Genomic DNA, 19,524 nt, shown 5'->3' with positions numbered 1-19,524 from the left:
GCCTTTTTTTTTTTTTTTTTAAATTTTTGAGACGGAGTCTTGCTTTGTCACCCAAGCTGGAGTGCCATGGTGCGATCTCGGCTCACTGCAACCTCTGCCTCCCAGGCTCAAGCCATTCTCCTGCCTCAGCCTCCCGAGTAGCTGGGATTACAGGCATATGCCACCACGCCTGGCTAATTTTTGTGTTTTTAGTAGCGACAGGGTTTCCCCCATGTTGGCCAGGCTGGTCTCGAACTCCTGACCTCAGGTGATCCGCCCACCTCAGCCTCCCGAAGTACTGTCTTGTTCATCACTGAATCCCTAGCACCAATTACAGGTGTGAGCCACCGTGCCCAGCTGAGAACTATTTTTATGGTGGTTTGATTATGGCTCAGTAAACCAGTTGGTGAATTGCATGATTCAGAAACACAAAGCCTAAGGTGTGTAGAAGTCTTTGATATTACATTAATTCCCTCTCTCTCTTCCTCTCTTCCTCTTTTTTTAGAGATTATGCACGATGTGATAAAGAAGGTTAAGAAGAAGGGGGAATGGAAGGTGAGTAGAAAGTACAGTTAATGGGCTTAAGGTGAGTTCACATAGAAAAATCAGAAGGGGATGGAGTTGGAGGAAAGTTGTAGGCAGGAATGAGAGCTTTTGCTGTCCAGAGAGTACAGAATGCTCCTGGATTGGAGAAAGGTGATCTGCTCTGCCTCACATTTCATATGGTCTTGGCTAAGAGGTCTGTGTGTCATAAAGCTTATCTTAAAGACCACCTTGTCAGGCAGTTAGCAGTGCCTGACTCTTTTGTTCAAACAAAACATTACCTGGAACCCGTTAGATAAAGCAGAAGAAGGTATAATTCTGCTGGCTCTGGGAGAGGAAGAAGAGGCCTTCTTGCCCCTTTGTGGCCATAAAGCATCTCCATGGAGTCCATGCACAGTTTGGGCTCAAAGCCCTCATCTGGTCTATCCTCATTGAACTGTAACTACATAAGACAAAAATAGTAAGCTCGTTTATTCATATAACATTAAGAGCAATGCTGGAAACTATAGTGTACTTGAAAGAAGTATTTAAGCCAATCAAACTGAGAGAGGGCCGGGTTCCTGGAGTGGGTGGTACAGGAGTGGCACCTGCTGCCCCCTATGCATGAAGTCAGCATTTTAAGGACTACTTGGTTGTCTGAGGTTGAGAATTATACTGGCCAGAAGAGTGTGCAGTTTTACTTGATTTTTTTGCATGTTGCTGAAGGATTTATACCAGCCAAGAAAGCCCTTAAGTTTTCCTGCAGTCAAAAGCCCATGCAGTTTCAAGCGCATTGGGCCTAGGAACAACAGAGCTGATTAGTATGGGAGGATTTTGAAGTCTCACCAGGGGCCTTTGTTTTAACCATCACATCTGTCCTCACCACCCACAAGGGGAGGCCGTCCGATGGGAACTCTTTTTTTTTTTTTTGAGACGGAGTCTCGCTCTGTCGCCCAGGCTGGAGTGCAGTGGCGTGATCTCCACTCACTGCAAGCTCCGCCTCCCGGGTTCACGCCATTCTCCTGCCTCAGCCTCCCGTGTAGCTGGGACTACAGGCGCCCGCCAGTGCGCCCAGCTAATTTTTGTATTTTTAGTAGAGATGGGGTTTCACCGTGTTAGCCAGGGTGGTCTCGATCTCCTGACCTCGTGATCCGCCTGTCTCGGCCTCCCAAAGTGCTGGGATTACAGGCGTGAGCCACCGCGCCCGGCCCGATGGGAACTCTTTAGCATACCTTTCTCTCTTACCCTTCCCATCAGTGACGGGCTTGTAGACATGTGAATTTTAAACCAATCTTGAGGAAGCTGCCTTGTATAATAAAAACTAATTGGCCGTTGTACTGCAGCAGAAAGCTTTCTCATCCACACTATCTGCCCTGATGTGTCTTCCTCCTATTGCCTCCTTCTCAGTTTATAGCATTACAAAAAGGGAGGAGAAATAGCCTTGTTTTAACTGCCAGCTTCTTCTCCACTGTGGGCTGAATGAAGATAAGAAAGGTTAGCTGAAGAGTTGCAGGTCTGAAGCTTTTGGGCCAGGACTGGAGCATTCTTGTTCTTCCAGCCTAGACTGAGGTACACCATGTCCCAGCCGACGTGTGTTAGTGGCACAGTTCTGATGATGCCTTTCATTAAGTCCCCACATACCAGACCCCATGTGCAGGCGGTAGTGTTCACTCTCCCCTTAAACACAAGTGTATGCCCTGAAAAAGTACTCACTAATATGATTATCTCTGAATGTTGGAGCTGTAGATGATATTTTCCTTTATTTGTTTATTTATTTTTGAGACAGAGTCTTGCTGTTGCCCAGGCTGGAGTGCAATGGCGTGATCTCGGCTCACTGCAACCTCCGCTTCCTGGGTTCAAACGATTCTCCTGTCTCAGCCTCTCGAGTAGCTGGGATTACAGGTGTGAGCCACCACACCTGGCTAATGTTTGTATTTTTGTAGAGACAGGGTTTCACCATCCTGGCCAGGCTGGTCTCGAACTCCTGACCTCAAGTGATCCACCCACCTCGGCCTCCCAAAATGTTGGGATTACAGACATGAGCCACCATGCCCGACTGATTTTTTTTCCTTTTTTAAATGGGTATTTACTTTATTATGGGAAAAAAAAACTTTTTTTTTTAAGTTTATAAAATTAGGTCAGTGAGAGGAAACTCTAACTCCTAGAAGGTTAGGTTAGGGTGTGGGAGGTACAAGCGAGCATGTAGCCCCTTGGGCTTCTGGTCCATAGGAAATATGGCTTCTTCTGTACTCTGCACTTCTGGAGCTCCTTTTGGTGTCTTAATGCGGTAAGCTGAGCGAGAACCACAGCAGATGCCATGCAGCCAATATGCTGTTCTCTTTCCTTGCAGGTGCTGGTGGTGGATCAGTTAAGCATGAGGATGCTGTCCTCCTGCTGCAAGATGACAGACATCATGACCGAGGGCATAACAAGTGAGCATGCTCTCTGTGCTTGAGCAGTACTGGAGCCTTCTCTCTGTGGCGGGCTTAGCTCTTTCCTATTCGTTATTATCTCCTTTGATTTTAGATTCTTCCAGCAACCTGTGTGCTAAGACCAGAAGCTCCTGAGAGGCCCAAGGCTATCTTGTTCATTACTGAATCCCTAGCACCAAATCCAGGGCTAGATGCTCATTCAATGTGTGTTAAAGGAATGCCAAAAGAAAGGTTAAATCAAGAAAGAAAAGGCAGCCCACCCAAAAGAAAAAAAGTTCTGAGCAGGCACTTAACAAAAGACGAAATCCAAATGGCCAATCAATCTATGAAAATTGTCCACTGTCGGCCGGGCGCGGTGGCTCAAGCCCGTAATCCCAGCACTTTGGGAGGCCGAGATGGGCGGATCACGAGGTCAGGAGATCGAGACCACCCTGGCTAACACGGTGAAACCCCGTCTCTACTAAAATACAAAAAACTAGCCGGGCAAGGTGGCGGCGCCTGTAGTCCCAGCTACTCGGGAGGCTGAGGCAGGAGAATGGCGTGAACCCGGGAGGCGGAGCTTGCAGTGAGCTGAGATCTGGCCTCTGCACTCTAGCCTGGGTGACAGAGCGAGACTCCGTCTCAAAAAAAAAAAAAAAAAAAAAAAAGAAAATTGTCCACTGTCACTAGTGGTCAGGGAAATGCAATTCAAACCAGAGTGTGAGATGCCAATATAGATTCAAAATATTAGAATATTTAATCTCTGAGAGTGCCAAGTGACAGTGGGAAGGTAGAAAAATGGAAACTCCTATGTGATGGAATGTCTGCCCCTTTGAAAAACACTTGGCAGTGTCTAGTAAAGTTGAAGGTATGCATGTCCCGTGAGCCAGCAAGTCTGTGGTCAGGTGTATGTCCTAGACAACCTCAGGTATGTGTGCCTAGGATACATGTGCAGGAATACGTGTGCAGTGTTGCTCATAGGTGCCTAAGTGGAAAACAACCAAAACATACATCAAGTGTAGAATGGTTAAGTCAGTTGCGGTGCAATTACACAGCAGAACACTCTACAGGGATGAAAATGGGCGAGCCCTGAGCGCTCACAGTAACATGAATGCATCTGATAAACACAACGGTGAGCAAAGACATCAAGACACGCAAGACCACTGAGAGTGAGCCTTCATTCCACAGAGTTCAGACCGCAGAGCTCAGCTGTGTTGTTTTAAAATGCAGATGTAGGGGGTAAAACCTAAAGAGAAGAGCTCACCATTCAAAGGAGGATAATGATTCTGTTTGCCGGGAAGAGAGGAAATGGCGTTGACAGAGGGGAATGTGAGCTGGAGCCAGGGCACTTATGTGGTGCTGATTGGGTTTTTGTTTCTTAACTGGGGTGGTGCTTATTTAGACATTTGCCTTATAGTTATTTGTATGTTTATGTTTTGTTCACGCTTTGGAATGTGTGCTATAACTTTTGGTAAATAACAAGGAGTATGATTGCTGGATCACATGATGAGTGTGTTTAGATTTGTAAGATACCGCCAAACCAGTTTTCAAAGTGGCTGACCATTTTGCATTCCCAGCAGTAGTGAATGAGAGTTCCTGTTGCTCCACATCCTTACCAGCATTTGGAGTTGTCAGTGTTCTGGATTTTGAGCATTCTACTAGCTGTGTAGTGGTACGGTATCGTTGTTTTAATTTGCATTTCCTTGATGACCTAGGATGTGGAGCGTCTTTTCACATGCTTATTTGCCATCTGTAGATTGTTTTTTGGTGCAGTGTCTGTAAGGTCTTTGGCCCATTTTTTAATTGGGTTATTTGTTTTCTTATTGTTGAATTTTAAAGGATCTTCGTATATTTTGGATAACAGTTCTTTATCAGATGTGTCTTTTGGAAATATTTGTCCTCAGTTTGTGACTTGTCTTTTCATTCTCTTGATGGCATCTTTCACAGAGCAGTAATTTTTAATTTTAATGAAGTCCAGCTTATCAATTCTTTTTTTCATGGATTGTCACTTTGGTGTCATATCTAAAAAGTCATTGCAAAATCCAAGGCTGCCTAGCTTTTCTTTTATGTAATCCTCTAGGAGTTTTATAATTTTGCATTTTACATTTAGGTCTGTGATCCATTTTGAGTCAACATTTCTAAAGGGTATAAGACATGTGTCTGTATTCATTTTGGTTGCACATGGATGTGATTCCTTCATTTTTAAAAAACAGATCCGGTGTATCTATCAGCAGAAGCATAGTCCTGTAAATGGCATACACAGTTTTTTGTTTTGTTTTGTTTTGTTTTTTTGAGACCTAGTCTTGCTGTCTCCCAGGCTGGAGGGCAGTGGCGCAGTCTTATCTCACCACAACCTCTGCCTCCTGGGTTCAAGCGATTATCCTGCCTCAGCCTCCCAAGTAGCTGGGATTATAGGCACCTGCCACTGTGCCCAGCTAATTTTTGTATTTTTAGTAGAGACAGGGTTTTACCATTTTGGCAGGCTTGTCTCAAACTTCTGATCTTAGGTGATCCACCTGCTTTGGCCTCCCAAAGTGGTGGGATTACAGGTGTGAGCCACTGCACCTGGCACACATACACAATTTTTGATGTGACTTTTATGTCATTTAGTGATCTAAGTCAGTGTGTTTTTTGTTTGTTTTTGAGACAGAATCTCGCTCTGTTGCCCAGGATGGAGTATAGTGGTGCAATCTTGGCTCACTGCAGACTCCGCCTCTGGAATCAGGCAATTCTCATGCCTCAGCCTCCTGAGTAGCTGGGATTACAAGCAGGCACCAGCACACCTGGATATATATATATATATATATATANCAGATGGAGTCTTACTCTGTTGCCCAGGCTGGAGTGCAATGGCACAATCTCGGTTCATTGCAACCACCGCCTTCTGGGTGCAAATGAGTCTCCTGCTTCAGCCTCCTGAGTAGCTGTTATTACAGGCGTGCACCACCATGCCTGGCTAGTTTTTGTATTTTTAGTAGAGATAGGGTTTCACCATGTTGGCCAAGCTGGTCTTCAACTCCTGGCCTCAAGTTTTCTGCTCACTTTGGCCTCCCAAAGTGCTGGGATTACAGATGTGAGCTACCGTGCCCTGCCCCAAGTCAGTCTTAAGACTAGGCTTGCCCCTATTTTGAGCTTACGATGTTATTTTCTTCATTGAATTTTTGAAACTATTTTTTTCGTCTATCAAAGCAAAAACAAACAAAACAACCCACAAAAGTAAAGGGGAAAACACCAAATGGAGCTAACAAGGATCTAAGAAAAGAGCAGTAACCCCCTGTCCTCCCATCTCCCATCCTCGGGGTCCATTACCCCAGAGACAGCCGCCTCGCTCTTCATTCTGGTCATCTTTTTGATTTTTCTACATAAATGCTTGTTCTATTATCTCTTGAATCATTAATTGACTTCCTGTGGGAGACGGGGATTCAGAGCGCTCCACTATACACAGACTCTCTCCTACCCCTAAAAGTGGTTTTTAAAAAATGTCCTGCGGCCGGGCACGGTGGTTCAAGCCTGTAATCTCAGCACTTTGGGAGGCCAAGACAGGCGGATCACGAGGTCAGGAGATCGAGACCATCCTGGCTAACACGGTGAAACCCCGTCTCTACTAAAAAATACAAAAAACTAGCTGGGCGAGGTGGTGGGCGCCCGTAGTCCCAGCTACTCGGGAGGCTGAGGCAAGAGAATGGTGTGAACCCAGGAGGCGGAGCTTGCAGTGAGCTGAGATCTGGCCACTGCACTTTGGGAGGTGGAGGCAGGCGGCTCACAAGGTCAGGAATTTGAGACCAGCCTGTCCAACATAGTGAAACCCCATCTCTACTAAAAATACAAAAATTAGCCAAGCGTGGTGGCATGTGCCTGTAGTCCCAGCTACTCAGGAAGCTGAGGCAGGAGAATCGCTTGAACCTGGGAGGTGGAGGTTGCAGTGAGCTGAGATCGTGCCCCTGCACTCCAGCGTGGACGACAGAGCAAGACTATCTCAAAAAGAAAAAAAGAAAAAAGTGTTCTTACTTAGCAAAATTTAAAAGTTAGCAACCCTATGTTGAAGCTCTGAAATATTTTGGGGGCAAGTATTAGTGGCCTAGTAAATTAAAAAATCTATAACCACTGGTAAAGTAGATGTTTGGGGATTTTGGTATTAATTTGAACATTATTTGGGGTGAAAATCTTTATAAATGTTCCGAGTCTTTATCAATGTTACAGTCTTTTAAAGTGATGCTTTTATCTACTTAAATCATCTGCACAGGAAGAATGGCACCTGTATAATTGCCTTGCTCCCTCCATGCCAGAAGACAGTAGATAACACATTTTAAGCATTACCAGGTGATTGGTAAGATTCTTCCAAACGCTGTTCTTTCCAGGTGAAGTCACTGACATAACTGTAGAGGAAACAAGCAAACCAAAGCCCATGGTTTGTTTTAACCAAATAGAATGTTTAATCTTTGCGCTATTGAAGGAAGCAATATTGTATAGAGGATGTGGTTGGAATGCCTTCATTTGATATGCAGAGGAGAGCAATGAAACTATCCAGCTGTTGATAAATAAACCCAACATGGAAATTCTAAAGGAATTGGGATTATCTAGGGCAGATGAGACAAAGCGGAAGAAGAGGCAGAGGACCCATTCTTGACAGAATTAGATAGCATTTTCCATTTTCTCTCAGAACAGATCAATGAATTTACTTAAACTGAAATGGGAAGTGAGAAATATCTAGTGTGATAAGATTTCAGATTTTCCTTTGTTGTTATTTTTGTTTTTGAGATGGAGTCTCTGTCACTCAGGCTGGAGTGCAGTGGTACGATCTTGGCTCACTGCAACCTCCACCTCCTATGTTCAAGCAATTCTCCCACCTCAGCCTCCTGAGTGACTAGAATTATAGGCACATTCCAACATGCCTGGCTAATTTTTGTAGTTTTTTAGTAGAGATGAGGTTTCACCATGTTGGCCAGGCTGGTCTTGAACTCCAGACCTCAAGTGATGTGCCCCCCTCAGCCTTCCAGAGTGCTGGGATTACAGGCATGAGCCACCATACCCAGCCTGGATTTCAGATTCTAACATCTTGGGCATGTTGAGACCATGGAATTCACTCCCAAGGAACGTGGTAACCTTAAGGAATGGGTGAATGATTGTTTCCCCCCTACTGTAGATATTTATCGGCAACAGTCTGAAGGTAGCCTGTCTATATTGCTTCTGGTTTTATGGTCATCCATCATGTTTTCTTATTCACTGTGGGTTGTTTTGTTGTCTAGTTGTGGAAGATATCAACAAGCGCAGAGAGCCACTCCCTAGCCTGGAGGCTGTGTATCTCATCACTCCATCCGAGAAGGTAAACCTTCCACCAGAGGAGGACTCTGGCTAAGGTTAGATGAACTGGCTTGGGATTTATGTGTCACAGACCGTCTGACATTTCTAGGTTAAGCACGCATTTAACACACTGCTCTGTTTAAGCATGCAATCCACAATGGGGTGGGGCGAAGGGTGGTGTTTATGCAGTGAGAAGTGATGTATTAAACGTTCTTAAACACAGCAGCTGTGCAGAAAACCAGAGCCTGTGTTCCATGGCCCTGCATCGTTCTAGTTTTCCCCCTTGCACTCCCTCTTCAGGTAGGACCCACTCTGTCTCATTAGCAGTCCACCTCCAGACTTTGGTATTTTATGCTTTCATTTTATTTTATCAATATCCAGTTACTGTTCAGATTTACCTGTCTTATAATTTTGGAGGTTACTTCAAATCACCTTCCAAACAAGGTCCAACTCCTTGCTTTTGGGTAATAGTTGTCTTAGGCAGGTTTTGTTTTGTTTTGTCATTTTTGTTTTGTTTTTTTGAGACGGAGTCTAACTCTGTTGCCCAGGCTGGAGTGTAGTGGCACAATCTCAGCTCACTGCAACCTCCACCTCCCGGGTTCAAGATTCTCCTGCCTCACCCTGCCGAGTAGCTGGGATTACAGGCACCCCCCTGCCACACCCAGCTAATTTTTGTATTTTTATTAGAGACGGGGTTTCACCATGTTGGCCAGGCTGGTCTCAAACTCCTGACCTCAAGTGATCCACCTGTCTCAGTCTCCCAAAGTGCTGGGATTACAAGCGTGAGCCACTACGCTCAGCCTTTTTTTTTGAGCCAGGTCTCATCCATCACCCAGGCTGGAGTGCAGTGGTGTGGTCACAGCTCACTACAGCCCCGACCTCTGGGGCTTAAGTGATCTTCCCACCTCAGCCTCCCAAATAGCTGGGACTGCAGGCACACGCCACCATGCCCAGCTAATTTTTGGTAGAGATGGGGGTCTTGCTATGTTGCCTAGGCTAGTGGCAAACTCCTGAGCTCAAGCAATCCACCTGCCTTGGCCTCCCAAAGTGTTGGGATTACAGGCGTGAGCCACCACACCAGCCTTAGGTGTCTTAGGCTATATAAATTTCCTCCAATTTTCACACTTTCTTTCCACTTTGAAAACTGGCCTACATATGAGTTTCTACAGATACAAGTAAATTGCCAAAAGGTCATCAATGTGAATCTCCTGGAAGGTTTCTGCCCAATTTCCTTTTTTTGTGGGTGTCTTCCTAACAACTAATTACATGGCTCCAGAGAACTGATACTGTCATTCCAGAATGAGCTAAGAAGGCCTTTGTTCATCTAAACTCTGAAATAATACTAATTTTAAGTCCTCAGGACTTGGTTGTAGCCAAACATGAGTGTTAGAATTATGCATCAAAAATCCCCTGATTTTGTGCAAGTGTCTTGAAGCCATTGGATTTAACTCAGTTCAGATACAGGTCCCATTTGGCTCTAGAATTGGATTCAGGTCCCTCTTTTTTCCCCCTGTTCACAGTCCGTCCACTCTCTCATCAGTGACTTTAAGGACCCGCCGACTGCTAAATACCGGGCCGCACACGTCTTCTTCACTGACTGTGAGTACAACCGAGAGCTGTCCCCAGTCCCATCAGGCAGGTTAGCATTTCTGCACAGCTGGGCTGAGCCAAAACTAAGGCAGGTCAAGAGGGAAGAAATGGGTTGTTACCATGCTTGTCCCAATCTGCTAGTTTCTCTTCAGAAGATAAATTGCATAAGAGACAAAAATAAGTGCACCAAATACAAACCCACTAGATCATGCAGTCCTTCCTGCTGAAAAATAGCACACAAGCACTTCTTCTCAGGACTGACAGGCTTGGTGCTGAGAATGACCTTCCTGAGGCTTGGCATTTCATTATGTAGACTTCAGTCAGCACTGTATGCTGTAGTATGTTTCCATCAATTTTTCAACTACAAAGATATTCCAATTCAGTAGTCTTTGAATTAAATAGAAGCTGCGTCATTACCATGGAATTAGTTTTCTTATGTTGTGGGGATTTTATGCTCAGATTCTGGCGGAGAAGCAGAGGGAGATGAATTGACCTGGATAGCTACAGAGTATAAAACAGTAAGAATTCACCCAGAGATCTTCTCTCTAGGGATAAACTCCCACTGCACTCACCGCTGAGAAAATGGAAAGGATATAGAAGAAGAATGATTTTGGCCAGGTGTGGTGGCTCACACCTGTAATCCCAGCACTTTGGGAGGCTGAGGTGGGTGGATCACCTGAGGTCAGGAGTTCAAGATCAGCCTGGCCAACATGGTGAAACCCTGTCTCTACAAAAATACAAAAATTAGCTGGACATGACGGCAGGTGCCTATAATCCCAACTACTCAGGAGGCTGAGGCGGGAGAATTGCTTGAACCCGGGAGGTAGAGGTTGCAGTGAGCAAGATCACGCCATTGCACTCCAGCCTGGGTGACAGAGTGAGACTCCATCTCAAAAAAAAAAAAAAAAAAAAAAAATCCTGATAAAATGAAGAGCCCACTGTACGTGTGCAGCTATTAAATGAACCATCAAATGGACAGGAAAGCCAACTGTCTTTTGTCATGCTTGCAGCTTGTCCAGATGCCCTGTTTAATGAACTGGTAAAATCTCGAGCAGCCAAAGTCATCAAAACTCTGACGGAAATCAATATTGCATTTCTCCCATATGAATCCCAGGTGAGCCTGAGTAGGGGGTGCGAAGGAAATCTGCATCCTCTCCTATTCTGAGAGGGTGGGGTGGGACCTACTAAAGAGTGGGGGAGGGAAGGTACCATGCTGTGAATTGCCAAATAACAGGTTATAAGTGAATGTTTACTGAATGGAAATAGTATTCCATAGGGCCTGCCCCCTGCCCTCATCTTACTCTCCAGTTGTTTCTGACTTTGCATCAGCCTTGTGCCTTTCTTTGTGTGCATTTCATCCTTGCTCTCAGTGCTCACTCTTGTCGGCTGACTCCTTGAATAACCATAGAATAGCCAATCAAAAACGAGCTTGGAAGGAGAGCGAGGGAGGGGAGCAGAAGCATCCCATCTGCTGTGAAGGAGACTGTTTTTTAGGTAGAGATAACCTCAGCTTGTCATGTGCTGAAAGAGCAGATGGCAGCCTTCGTCATTAGCCGTTAACACTTCAAGTGCCAAATGCCAGGCCCATAAATTGCTCCCTTGGAAACAAACAAAATTATTAAACAAATAAAGGTGAAGCTGATTGTGAGAGAACAGACACAACTTGTCTTGGTATTTTAAGAGTTGTTAAAATGTCTTTTCTTACCAAACAAGGAAACAAAAACCACAGGACTTTGATGCATTTTATGGAGCTAAAAGATGATTGTGGCATATTGGATCTTTACAGATCAGCTTCGAGACACCGGAGAGTGACCTATTCTCAGAGAAAGAGAGACGCATAAGATGTAGTGTGAACATTTAAAAACAGGCTTCCTTCTCACTTGGCCTAAAGCCTGTCACCTGCTTGGGGAAAGGAATTTTTTTTTCTTCTGTATGTTCCGTCCCTACGTGGACAGAACAAAATCCAGCTTTAGCATATTCAACAATATTATATTTCAGAAATTTTGAGAAAGTAATAAACTCTTTTTATATACCATTTTTTAAGGTTAAGGTAGTTTATATAAATGAGAATTTAAGAGAATACTGATCACTGGAAGACTCAGTCATTTAAGAGAGAATCTTCAACTTCTAGCACACTCCAAAAAAAAAGAAGTGGAAAAAGAAAAGACAAATATGGCCGGGCATGGTGGCTCACGCCTATAATCCCAGCACTTTGGGAGGCCGAGATGGGTGGATCATGAGGTCAGGAGATCGAGACCATCCTGTCTAACACGGTGAAACTCCATCTCTACTAAAAATACAAAAAAATTAGCCGGGCGTGGTGGCGGATGCCTGTAGTCCCAGCTACTTGGGAGGCTGAGGCAGGAGAATGGTGTGAACCTGGGAAGCAGAGCTTGCAGTGAGCTGAGACCATGCCACTGCACTCTAGCCTGGGCAACAGAGCGAGACTCCATCTCAGAAAAAAAAAAAAAGAAAGAAAGAAAAGACAAATACTTAGAACATACTACTGAAAATAAGGTATTATTAAATCCATAAATAGCTCCTTTATTTGCCCGCAGTCACACACAGTATCTGGCTTGTCTCTTATTTATTGAAACTAAGCTTACAATTTCCAGTGTAGTCTCACACTAACCCCTTCTGCTGTCCTCCTGGCCTTGTCACTGTTCTCCAGGCACCTGAGACACACACCTGCCCGAGGTCCTTGGCACTACCTGTTCCCTGCATGTGGAAGTCCCCTGTTGGTGATAAACATCCCACCTTCAAGCCCTTGCTCAGACGTCACCTTCTCAGCGAGTCCTGGTGTCCTCCCTGTCCAGCCCTCCTAGACATCCTCCCCTGCTCTGATATTTTCTCATATACTTGCCAGTTTCTCAGGACCACGCAATTCGCTTTTCATTATGTTTATTGCCTGCTTTCTCTTACTAGATTGCAAACTCCTTGAGGACAGGGATGTTTTGGTCACTAATAGTTCCCAAGTGTTTAGCACATGGGCACGTGGTAGGCACCCAGCACATATTTGTGGAAGAAACAGGAACATATTCTATAGACTCACTGCCAGGGTCGGAGAATACTCCGATAGTTCGCAATATGTATTAATACTTTTTCTGCTCCCCAGGTCTATTCCTTGGACTCTGCTGACTCTTTCCAAAGCTTCTACAGTCCCCACAAGGCTCAGATGAAGAATCCTATACTGGAGCGCCTGGCAGAGCAGATCGCGACCCTGTGTGCCACCCTGAAGGAGTACCCGGCTGTGCGGTATCGGGGGTAAGGCAGTGCACCTTTCTGCCAGAGTGGCATCCTGTGTGTCCCCCAAGCGAGGAGCTGGCCTGGACTCCTCCTCTGGCCTTAAGGTTCCTCTGACAGTTGTCTCAAGAAGATCAGGATTTGAGCATCTCTCACTTAAAATTATTCTTCCAATGGTTTTGTTATCTTCTAAATGTTATAGCAAAATATAATAATACATGCAGAAAAAAGCACAAATCAACTATTGAATAACGAAAATGTGAACCTCTGTGTAATTGCAACTCAGGCTGCCTACCATTTTTCATGTCTTTCTGATCTTTAAAGACAAATACTATCTTTACTAAAGATGTTTCAGAGTAAGACAAAACACAAAGAGTAATTCTCCGAAGGACATGTTCCTCAGATTTTATAAAGCCACGCATTCCTCACTTGCTTGCTGTGTGCTGAGTGCTGGGGGCACCTGAAGCTGAAGACCCGGCCCATGATCAGGGAGGATGGGTGGGATTGCCTTCCAGTGTGTGTGTGCATGAGAGATGCACCCCTGCAGGCTCGGCCCTGCGAGACAGGACAGGCCAAGTGCTGGGGGCAACCACAGTAGAGAGAGGGCCCTTTGAGCCAAGGGTGAAGCCTGTCTGCAGACCACAGGTGACAATAGGCTCATGAGGAGAGAGGGGCCAGCATTTTGTGTGTACAGTTGGCTCTTGCATTTGGTATAAACAAAAACTTGGAGTTGGGAAAATGTGGGGCACATTTGGGGAAGACGGGTAGCCTAGCACAGTGTATGTGTAGGGCAGTGGCATGGGATGAAGCCAATTCTGGAGGTCTCAGATGTCAGGTTTGGGATTATGGCCTTCAGTGGTTATCACTGGAAACCTATGGGGGATTTGGACAGGGGGGTGACCACAGCACTCTGGGAAAGTGAAGTCTGGAATATGAGCAGGAGTCAGGGCAAGGAAAAACCAGAAGGGGTGGCTAAACAGGAGGCCACTGCAGAAGGAACAAAGGGCCTGGTCTTGGAGTGATGGGAATGGGGTGGACAGGTAAGGACAGAATCTGAGAGGGTGCAGAGGTAGACTCATAACTGCCAGCAGGTTGGGAGTAGGGCAGGAAGGGCTTAGGCTACCAAGGCATTGTGCTGAGTTAACCAAGAGCTTGGTGTTGCCACAGATCATGGGTTCACCCATCCTGTGACCTCATCGTCTGCTGGAAGTTGTGGCCATAGAAAAACACCTCCTGGTTGCTGTCCCAGTGCCTGGCTTCCCTCCACTGTTGGTACTCATGACAAAGCCGGCTGGCAGTTAAGAAATGGGACCTAGGTGGCGTCTCCTGACTGACCAGCAGGAGTTCAGGCAGGTAGCGGGGCTGCTGCAGTGCTGACGCTGGCCAGGAGGCAGGCAGCCACCGCCCCAGCATCAGGTCAGGTGGGGGCCAGGGAGTGCCGTCAGACCCAACCATGGGGAAAGGTTCAAAGGTTCTCACATTGTTCTGGCCATGCCAGCTGAAATGTCACTCTCCAACAAACAAAACAATACAAGACCCAAGAGAATGTGAACTGAGGGAAGTGAGAATCATGGGAGTCAGGCTGGGGGCCTGATCGTGGCAAAAGGTTGACTGACTGGTCAGGGCCCCCAGTGGAAGTGTGGTGGTTTATCTGAAGCTGCTTGGAAAGATGTACGTTTCCACTTAGATCATTCTGGGAAAAAAGCAATAAGAAAATCACTTATTTATGGTCCAGGCACTGAGCTAAGTGTTTTATTTTGCTTTTCCTCTCTAATTATACTCTCATTGTAAAAATACCAGTACAGACGATGCTCACATCTCCCCTAACCCCCTGCACTGCTTGGCTTCCTTTCCCGGGGGCAGCTAGCACCATCATGATGCTGGGTGGTTCATGCTCTGTCACTCCTCCTTTGTCAGGGAATACAAGGACAATGCCCTGCTGGCTCAGCTAATCCAGGACAAGCTTGATGCCTATAAAGCTGATGACCCAACAATGGGGGAGGTAAGTCTGGCTTGGACCACATTGTTTTCTTACCAAGGACCGCAGTGTTTATGTGACAGTCCCAGAGACAGCTTGGTTCTGTTGCCACAGAGTGTATGTCAGTGCTGCTTTTCCTGGGGACTGGCCTCCAGCGAAATGCCCGAAGCCCCTGGGGCAGGGCGATCTCCGTGTGTTCAGCGTGGCCAGGGTGACCAACTTGTTCTGTTTGCCAGGGCTTTCCTGGTTGCAGCACTGAATAGCCAACGTCCTGGAAAACCCACAGAAGCACAACAGCAAACCAGAAAATCGACACTGACACGCTCTTCAGAGCTCATTCAGCATTCACTGGTTTTTACACATGCTCTGTGTACAGTCCTGTGCAGTTTTACACATGGATAGGTTCATGTAACCATCTTACAATCAAGATACAGAGCTGTTTCCTCACCACCTTGATTTTAAAACTGAAGGTCCCAGGTCCTGGGAACCCGCTCAGTCCCAGGCAGACTGGAGGGTGGTTGCCCCATTTGTAGTTGAACTTGGGCAGCACGCTCCTACAGAAACTCACTTCAGCTCCTAGCATTTCATATCTGCCTCTAAATGCGCTTGCTATGAAATGGAAACACTGGAGTCTTTTAGGGTATTTTTGGTGATCTTGTCCAGTGGTAGACTTCTGTGCTGCGTTAATAGCTTTGCACCTCAGAGTTCGCTTCCTGCTGCCCTCCTTTGCAAGAGGGGTTTGCTAGGTGGAGAAGCCGGAGTTGGCTGAGTGGCTTGTGAAGCATCTCCCTGTTTTCCCCCAGGGCCCAGACAAGGCACGCTCCCAGCTTTTGATCCTGGATCGAGGCTTTGACCCCAGCTCCCCTGTGCTCCACGAATTGACTTTTCAGGCTATGAGTTATGATCTGCTGCCTATCGAAAATGATGTATACAAGTAAGTATGGTGTTACAAACCCCAGAGTGCATGCGGCTCTGCACATGAACCAAAAATACATCTAGAAAAAGAACGGGTTTTTTTGTTTGTTTTGAGACGGAGTCTCGCTCTGTTGCCCAGGCGGGAGTGCAGTGGTGTGATCTCGGCTCACTGCAACCTCTGCCTCCTGGGTTCAAGCAATTCTCCTGCCTCAGCCTCCCAAGTAGCTGGGGTTACAGGTGTGTGCCACCATGCCTAGCTAATTTTTTGTATTTTTTTTAGTAGGGATGGGATTTCACTGTGCTGGTCAGGCTGGTCTCGAACTCCTGACCTCGTGATCAGCCTGCCTCAGCCTCCCAAAGTGCTGAGATTACAGGCATGAGCTACCACGCCTGGCAGAAAAAGAGCGTTTTTTGTTTTGTTTTTTTTTAAGATGAAGTCTTGCCCTATCACCCAGGCTGGAGTGCAGTGGCGCAATCTCTGCTCACTGCAACCTCTGCCTCCCAGGTTCAAGCAATTCTCCTGCCTCAGCCTCCCAAGTAGCTGGGATTACAGGTGTGCGCCACCACGTCCGGCTAATTTTTTGTATCTTTAGTAGAGATGGGGTTTCACCATGTTGGCCAGCCTGGTCTCAAACTCCTGACTGCATGCCTCAGCCTCCCAAAGTGCTGGGATTACAGGTGTGAGCCACCGTGCCCAGCAAAAGAGTGTTTTTAACCCTAGGAAAAATGGTTCATTGATTCAACCTTGCAAATTAGCCTGTAAGTTCTTCTGTAAGTTCCACAGATCCAGGTGGCATTTCTAGGCAGGAACTCATGACCTGTCCTCTTTTGGGGGAGGACAAGCACTTTAGGTCTTTGTTTCCCAGCTCACATCACCTCAGGTCATAGCCTACTTGGATATGTTAATATGTTGATTTTGTGTTTATGTGTGTATCTCATTCAGAGTTGAAATTTTTATTTTCTGTTTTATTGGTTCTGCCTCTCTGGAGGCAGAGTTGAAACTTCTTGTTTATAGATCCTGAAATATGATGATGATGAAATATATCAACAGAAGTTTCGTACTGAACTTTCCTTACAGAGAAGCTGTTTTCTTCATTTATAAAAAACATTTTTCTTGGTAACAATCATCAGAAATTTAGTTTCTAAAACCAGTTTTTCCTTTTATGGAACCACACTGCATGAGAAACAGACTGTATGAGAACAGATATTGTTCTCATGGCGTTTAATAGCACCCATCATAAAGACAGTGGTTTCAAAATGAAGATTCCAAAAATATGAGTGAATCTCGGTTCTCCCTGTTGGTAGCTATAATTTGTGCTTCCTCCAGCTGTTCGCGATTTCCCATGTGATGGGTGCCGAGGGCCCATTGCAGGCAGCTGCTGGAAGCTATTTAGGCACCACACATTAAGGATGACATCCCAGTGCCTTTCCAGAGGGACAGATATGATCTTTACCTTTCCCCTATAAATAACTAAACTCATGTATGACCTGACTTCATGCCCTGGACAGGCAGCTCAGGTGGAGCTTGTATCAGCTGACCCAGAAGATTTTAAGACAGAATTTCAAGTTGGTTGACTTTGAATAGAGCTTTGAGTCTCTCCTACCCAAGGAATTGCAGCCCGGGTCAGTGCTGCCACAGCAGGCCTGATTGACATGTCCAATGTTCGGGACTTGCTGTGACGGCACTTGTGAACATCTGACAGCTGAGGGTGGTGAGCTGCTGCTGCTGTAAGCTGAAGAGGGTTCGATGACTGTTGTGGAGACAGTGCGCTCCAGCTGAGTCCCGTCTCCATTCTAGGTACGAGACAAGCGGCATCGGGGAGGCACGGGTGAAGGAGGTGCTCCTGGACGAGGACGACGACCTGTGGATAGCACTGCGCCACAAGCACATCGCAGAGGTGTCCCAGTAAGAGCCCCCTACCCCCTTCTCCAGCGAGGCGCCTCTCCCCAGCTGCTGTTGATGATGTGCTCACTCTGGGCACCTCGTGGGGGCTCATCCTTGTGTGAATTCGTTTCCTTGGCAGAGTCATCAACATGCTAACCCATAATGATAAATCCCTTCTGTTCTCTGAGCTTGAGCTACTCTGACTTCGTGAAGTTAGAAAATCAATTTTGTATTAGGGCTGCTTTTAGGATTCTTGGAAAACATATGTAGCTCTCTCAGAAAAATGCATTACAAACATTAGACCCAAACACCACAGTATACAATTGGATTTTCTTTTTTATAGCTGCTATATTCAACCTTCCCTGTTTTACCTACAGTTCCTGAGCAATAGCTGATGTCTCCTTACTAAACTGTATTCAGCTCTGAAAATGTTTCAGAATCTTTCTAATATTTAAACATTGTTGTAAGAACTTTAAACTGTAGATAATGATTCTGCTTTTTCAGAAAGACACATTCTGCTACCCTGAGTTAGTGATATATTCAGGAAATTTCCAAGGAAGAGTGAGAAAATAATACAGCCTTGGATAGTTCTGTTGTTTAGAGAAGAGGTCTCTAAACTTTTTTGATCGCTCAGCTTAAAAAGATATTAACCCATGGCCCGGCATGGTGGCTCACACCTGTAATCCCAGCACTTTGGGAGGCCGAGGCAGGTGGATCACCTGAGGTCAGGAATTCGAGACCAGCCTGGCTAACATGGTGAAACCCTATCTCTACTAAAAATACAAAAATTAGCTGAGCGTGGTGGCGTGTGCCTATAGTCCCAGCTACTTGGGAGGCTGAGGCAGGAGAATCACTTGAACCTGGGACGCGGAGGTTGCAATGAGCCAAGATTCCGCCATTGCATCCCAGCCTGGACGACAGAGCAAAACTCCGACTCAAAAAATAAAAAAGATATTAATCCACATTTCAGTAAATTAAATGTATTTATGAATTTAAAATATGCTTTATTGTACTAATGTGTGTATTTACAACATATATATGTTTGTATATTTTTCAAACATGAATTATGTTTCACCATATTCCAACATAAATTTGACAAAATGAGGTAAAATAAACACAGATATTCTAATATTTTCTTCTCTTTTCTCCTTGAATAATCTGGTACACCCCACTCTGGAGATCACTGGTTTCAAATATTAATTAGAAAAGCTACATGTCTCTCTTTTCTCTTAGAAAATAACTTCTTTTCTTTCTTTCTTTTTTTTTTTTTTTTTTTTTAAACCGAGCCTTGCCTTTTCCCCCCGGCTGGGGGGGAGTGGCACAGTCTCAGCTCACTGCCACCTCTGCCTTCTGGGTTCAAGCAATTCTCATGCCTTAGCCTTCCAAGTAGCTGGGATTACAGAAGTGTGCCACATGGCCGGGCGCGGTGGGTCATGCTTGTAATCCCAGCACTTTGGGAGGCCGAGACGGGTGGATCACGAGGTCAGGAGATCGAGAACACCCTGGCTAACATGGTGAAACCCTGTGTCTACTAAAAATACAAAAATTAGCCGGGCGAGGTGGCGGGTGCCTGTAGTCCCAGTTACACGGGAGGCTGAGGCAGAAGAATGGCGTGAACCCGGGAGGTAGAGCTTGCAGTGAGTGGAGATCGCGCCACTGCACTCCTGCCTGGGCGACAGAGCTAGACTCCGTCTCAAAAA

General features: G+C 45.8%; 1 protein-coding gene across 1 annotated transcript in view; it reads left to right on the top strand.

Moving 5' to 3' along the window:
• STXBP1 (syntaxin binding protein 1) overlaps window positions 1–19,524 on the top strand; it is a 91,278-nt gene that overhangs the window by 45,773 nt on the left and 25,981 nt on the right. The window contains exons 2-10 of the mRNA XM_017892819.1: window positions 485–534; window positions 2,852–2,933; window positions 8,159–8,235; window positions 9,734–9,812; window positions 10,814–10,917; window positions 12,919–13,067; window positions 14,964–15,048; window positions 15,828–15,958; window positions 17,738–17,845. Coding sequence (XP_017748308.1) covers window positions 485–534; window positions 2,852–2,933; window positions 8,159–8,235; window positions 9,734–9,812; window positions 10,814–10,917; window positions 12,919–13,067; window positions 14,964–15,048; window positions 15,828–15,958; window positions 17,738–17,845 — 865 coding nt within the window. The remainder of the gene's footprint in view (window positions 1–484; window positions 535–2,851; window positions 2,934–8,158; window positions 8,236–9,733; window positions 9,813–10,813; window positions 10,918–12,918; window positions 13,068–14,963; window positions 15,049–15,827; window positions 15,959–17,737; window positions 17,846–19,524) is intronic.

This window comes from Rhinopithecus bieti, unplaced genomic scaffold (genome assembly GCF_001698545.2).
Source record: "Rhinopithecus bieti isolate Rb0 unplaced genomic scaffold, ASM169854v2 scaffold_22745, whole genome shotgun sequence".
In the NCBI taxonomy this organism is placed as follows: Eukaryota; Metazoa; Chordata; class Mammalia; order Primates; family Cercopithecidae; genus Rhinopithecus; species Rhinopithecus bieti.
The sequence above is the reverse complement of the archived record's forward strand: the minus strand, read 5'-3'. Positions and strand labels throughout refer to the sequence as shown.